The sequence below is a fragment of the Colias philodice genome, chromosome 8 (assembly GCF_061535455.1).
Source record: "Colias philodice isolate Cphi_HAF_F1 chromosome 8, ilColPhil1 Martin Lab GWU primary, whole genome shotgun sequence".
Lineage (NCBI taxonomy): Eukaryota > Metazoa > Arthropoda > Insecta > Lepidoptera > Pieridae > Colias > Colias philodice.
The window spans coordinates 6031242-6036965 of record NC_143093.1 but is presented as its reverse complement, the minus strand read 5'-3'; the positions used below and the strand labels follow the sequence as shown (position 1 = coordinate 6036965).

Here is a 5724-nt window from a genome sequence, read left to right as displayed (position 1 = left end):
AGGGACAGAGAAAGCGACTTTGTTTTATACTATGTAGTGATATATATTTACTTAGTATATACCTTAAAACTATACTTACACACGTGCACTTTAAGAACATACAAATATCATTTTAAGCTCCTTTTCTTGAAAATAATTTATCGAGAAAATATAAATGGGCAATAGGTAATAAGTATTATTTTCCAATAACTATTTACACTTATTCTCAACAATTTGTATTCTACCGTTATTGAAATATAATCTAAAAACCAATTTTCATAGAAGAAAATTAGGTCAGATATTTTTATCAAATAGATAATACTTTTTATTATACTTTAATAAATATTTATAAAAGCAAAGAACTAATCCGGATATTTTATAATAATTCACATGTTTAGATGGATAATATACTATTTTATTGATATAAAAGTGAAAATAATTGTGAAACACACCTTCTATGTGATCTACGCAACGTTTTGTATAACGCGGAGGTCAACGTGTCAACGGTTATCCGAATTCAAACATCTTCTCCAATAAACCAGGGGAGTACTAGTTTTAAAATTTCATATTTAATTATAAACGACACCTACATTCATTTGTAATACTAACACCGCTCATATTTAATGAGCTACGTCACAATAAATACATTGGCATAAAAGTTACCGTCTCACTTTGCTTGACAAGTTGGAAGCAATTTAGAAGACAAAAACTTATCGCCCCAGACAATATTATTCTTTACTCTTTACTACATCATACCGTTAATCACTTAATATCAACATTCAGTTCTATCATAATAGTATTCAGGAATAATTATCTCATACATTTCCTTTCATCTGTTTCAGTAACTTAAAAGTACAACATGCTGACCCGCAAGGCAGTAGCTAAGGACATGGAGAATAAATTAAAAGCTACACTCCATGATTTAAAAGCTTCACAATCTTTATGTGAAAAACTCATACAAGAGCGGGATGAAAGTGAATTAGAGATTCAAGGAATTATAAAAAAGAACTCTCTTCTTAAGGCCGAGCTGGCTGAACTACACATGAAATACATTTATAGTGAAGACAAGTGCAAAGCCCTACAAGACGTTGTGGACAGCTTCCAGCAGTGCTCTAGTGACCATGAGAAAGCTCTTAGCCGTATCGCTGAGTTGGAATGTAGCTTAATGGAAGCGCAAGAGGACAATCCCAAGCGGCAATGCAACACACCAAGTAGTCTTCATGATGAATTAATTGAATGTGGACAGTTAAGTGGCTCTATAAACTTTAAAAAAATCAATTTCTCTTCGCATAAGAAGTTAAAAAAATATCTTAGAATAAGTAAATTCATCAAGCGTACGCAATCTATTGTTAGAAAGAGTTCTTTAAAAAAGATAGTTCAACTAAAGAAAGACAACATAAACCTTGTTCAGGAGTTAGATAAATATCATAGGGATCTAGAATACTATAAAATCTTATATGATGTAGAAACAACTGAACTTAAGGAGAAGATAGACTCCTTAAGTCAAATGTTAACTGATGTGAACCAGAAATACTCTTCTGCCCAAATGCAAATTAATGAGCATATACAAGAGGCAGATTATCTTATTAAGTTGAGCAATGAGAATATGGATCGTTTTGAGTCGCTGACCAATAAATATGTATGTCAGTGTTCAAACAATGACAATGAGCAACCGTCGCCCCATAAGCCTGACTACACAGACATACATAGTGTTAAACCCACTACCACAATTCCAACCAGTAATACTAAATACCTTTCAAAGCAGGAAATAATTGTGTTGTCAGATAATATTGGTCAGGGATTTGGCGCTATGCTCAACAACTTAGGGCTTAAAGTTACTAATGTTTGTACGCCTAACAGTTCATTTAAATATTTAATCAAATCACTGGATCATTTCAGCTTTAATAAGAATAATATTGTAATTATATTATATGGGGACAGTTTAAATATAAATAATAAGGATATTGATGTAGGATTAAAAAAAATGTTAGATATTAGTAGTAAGACTAAATGTAAATTTATGTTGTGTACCTTGCCATACCTACCTGGTTTGACACAAGAACAAAATAGATTAATTCATAATATGAATTTAAAATTGTATAACCTAACAAATCATCATCGTGATGCATTTATTTACTTTGACATTAACTCATGTATTAAATCTTTTACTTTGACAAAGAATACAGTGTATCTGCCATATAGATATAAGCGTGAACTTGCTATGTTAATAGCATATAATATTAACCAGTCTGGTACATGTTCGGTATCAGACCATCGATCTACTATAATTTTATGTAGTAGTAATTTTATACATCAACCTAGATTAAGTGTAGACAGACAATCTAGCCCTAAGCTAGATTTAAACTAGTATATAAGACAACAGCTAAGCAGTCTTTTTCCATTGTGCATCAAAATATTCAAGGCTTGGCTAGCAAATTGTTAGAAATAGAATTGTTTCTGAATGATAACAATATTAAAATATTTTGTGTAACAGAACATTAGCTTAAACAATGTCAGTCGTTAGTAAATATTGAAAATTACAAATTAAAAAGTATATACTTTAGGACACAGGCTATTCACGGAGGTTCTGTTATTTTTGTACATGATAGTGTAAAATGTAAAGAACGAACTGACATTGTTAGTCTTTCTGTAGAACGGACCATTGAACTGTCCTGTGTGGAGCTGGAGCGTTATATTATTGTTTGCGTTTATAGACCCCCTTCCAGTGACTATAATATGTTTGAGACAGTCATGGAAGAAATATTAAAGCGTCTAAGCAGGAGTAAAAAAAAAGTTATAGTATGTGGTGATTTTAATATTGATTTACTTTTACAAACACAAACGGCTACACGAATTGTTAATTTGTTTCAGTCATTTAATCTATATAAACTTTTTAACGAACCCACACGAATTACACCTACTTCTGCAACTTGTATTGATAATATATACTGTGACTGCATCTGTTTAGAGAAAAATATTCTCAATACATTGACTTCGGATCACTGTGGCCAGAAAGTAGTTTTTGAATGGGATTGCATACCTACATTTAAAAGGATTAATGTTAGGCCTATAACTAAAAAAGGCATTAATAAATTTAGGAATAATATTAATAAAAACCTGCCCGTACTAAATGATCAATCCTATCCTAATAGTCCTTGTGAAATGTTTAAAAATCTTTTTAATTTAGTACATAAAGAATTTGAAAAAATATTTAAAGTTAAATCTTTAAATATTACCAAGGATTTACCATTTAGTAAATGGGCGACAGCTAGTATACATAGGTGCAGGAACATTCTTTATGAATTATATGGTATGAAGCAATATAATAAAGACCCATCTTTTCTTAGTTATGTTAGAAATTACTCAAAAATTTTTAAAAAAGTTTGTTTCACTGCAAAGCGTTTGTATATCAAAGAAAAAATACGCGACTCTGATAATAAAGTTAAAACAGTTTGGTCAATTATTAATGGTGAAATGGGTAAAAGCAAATCAAGTAATACCATAAAACTAGTAAATAATGACAGGGTTATTGACAAAAGTGCTGATGTTGCGCTTGCTTTTGAAGAATTCTTCAGTAGTGTCCCTGCTACTATTACTAATAGTTTAAATTCGTCTTCAGCACTCGCAGAGACCTTTTTGAGGGACCATGTTGCGGAGTGCAGTACATTATTTGAATTACGACACGTAACTGCTAATGATATTGTTACTGCCTTTAAGACGCTTAATCTTAAAAATACTTGTGATCTTTGGGGAATGTCCGTAAATTTAGTTAATAATATAATAGAAAATATTGCGAAAAATTTAGCTTCCATATTTAATAAGTGTTGTGACTATGGTACATTTCCTAATTTACTAAAGCTTAGTAAAGTTATACCTTTATTTAAGAAGGGCGATCAAGAAGACTGTAACAATTATAGACCTATCTCTATTTTACCAACATTAAGTAAGGTATTCGAGAAGTTAATATTAAACCAATTGAGTAGTCATTTTGCAAATAATAATTTACTGCACACCAAACAGTTTGGTTTCACAAAGGGGCGCTCAACCACAGATGCTGGAGTTGCACTTCTAACACATATATATAAGGCATGGGAAAACTCAAAAAATGCTCTAGGGATATTTTGTGACCTCTCCAAGGCATTTGACTGCGTCGAACATTGTACTTTGTTACGTAAACTTAATCACTATGGAATTAAAGGAAAAGCCCAGAACCTCATAGCGTCATACCTGCATGATAGGATACAGACTGTAGTTGTTAATGGAGAACGTTCTAGCGGTGCGTCAATTAACATTGGTGTTCCACAGGGGTCAATTTTAGGTCCCTTCTTGTTCTTGGTATATATCAATGATCTTCCCTATTATTTGCAGGATAGGTGTGAAATAGTTCTGTTTGCAGATGATACCTCATTAATTTTTAATGTGGATAGGCATGACCCAAATGTTGACGAAGTGAACAGTGCTCTTTTACACATATCTGAATGGTTTACTGCCAATAATTTATTATTAAATGCCAAAAAAACCACTTGTGTTGAATTTTTACTTCCTAATGTAAAAAAGTTGAACAGAGATATTACCTTGAACGGGGAGGTATTGCATCCCACTGAGTCTACTGTATTTCTAGGGTTAACATTGGACGAGAAACTACAGTGGGGAGCCCATGTCAACACCGCTGCAGGTAAGCTCAGTTCAGCTGCATATGCAGTCCGAAAAATAAGGCATCTCACCGATGAAGATACGGCCAGATTGGTTTATTTCAGCTACTTTCATAGCATTATGTCCTATGGAATTCTACTGTGGGGCAGGGCTGCAGATATAGAAACTATATTTATCTTACAGAAAAGAGCCATTCGCTCTATATATAATTTACGTGCTCGGGACTCACTAAGAGATCATTTTAAGAATACTGGTATCCTTACTGTACCATCACAGTATATATTTAATAATATTTTGCATGTACACAAAAGCTCTGACTTACACACAAGAGTAGGAGATAGACACGATTATGGCACAAGGAACAAGAATAGAATTGAAATGCCATTTTTCCGATTAGCTAAAGTTAAAAATTCATTTATGGGTCAAGGTATACGCTTATACAATAGAATTCCTCATAATATTAAAGAGTTTAGTAGTACTAAATTTAAAACTTACATAAAAAATGTACTAGTTCAGAGAGCGTACTACAGTATTCAGGAATATATGGACGATAAAGACCCATGGAGGGTTGTCGCGTAAAAACCACAGGACAGTTCTTTGGCATATTATGTAGTTAGGTAGATATAAGTTACATATTATGTAAATTTATTGACATTATTTAAAAGAGCAACTATGGAGTTTCTTGCCGATTCTTCTCCATAGATACTGCTTTCCGAATCGGTGGTAAATGTTAAAATACTATGTAATGACGATTCGAAAGTGCTACTAAATAGTAGTCTAATTGAATAAATGAATGTTTGAGTTTGAGTTTGAATAATTATTTTCGAGGAAAAGTGTATTATATGTACCTATACCTAAGCAATTTAGATTGATGAGATCTTCCAGAAACCCTAAATAAAAAGTAAAAACCATCCGTTTCAAGCGAACAAATCAACTCTACAAGATATTATTGTAACACAGATTGCAATGATGAATCATGAATGCTATATAATATGTATGTACTGTAGGATAGGATTAAATATACTACGCCCGAGGAAAAATAATTTTCCGGCGCGCGCTAGCGGACCGACCTAACCTGACAGTATTTTTTTT

General features: G+C 32.4%; 1 protein-coding gene across 1 annotated transcript; it reads left to right on the top strand.

Moving 5' to 3' along the window:
- The first annotated feature begins 394 nt into the window (after positions 1-394).
- On the top strand, positions 395-5439 carry LOC149486569 (uncharacterized). The gene has a single exon (XM_089698202.1). It carries the CDS (start codon positions 839-841, stop codon positions 2345-2347), a length of 1509 nt encoding a protein of 502 aa, XP_089554328.1. The 5' UTR covers positions 395-838; the 3' UTR covers positions 2348-5439.
- The last annotated feature ends 285 nt before the right edge of the window (positions 5440-5724 follow it).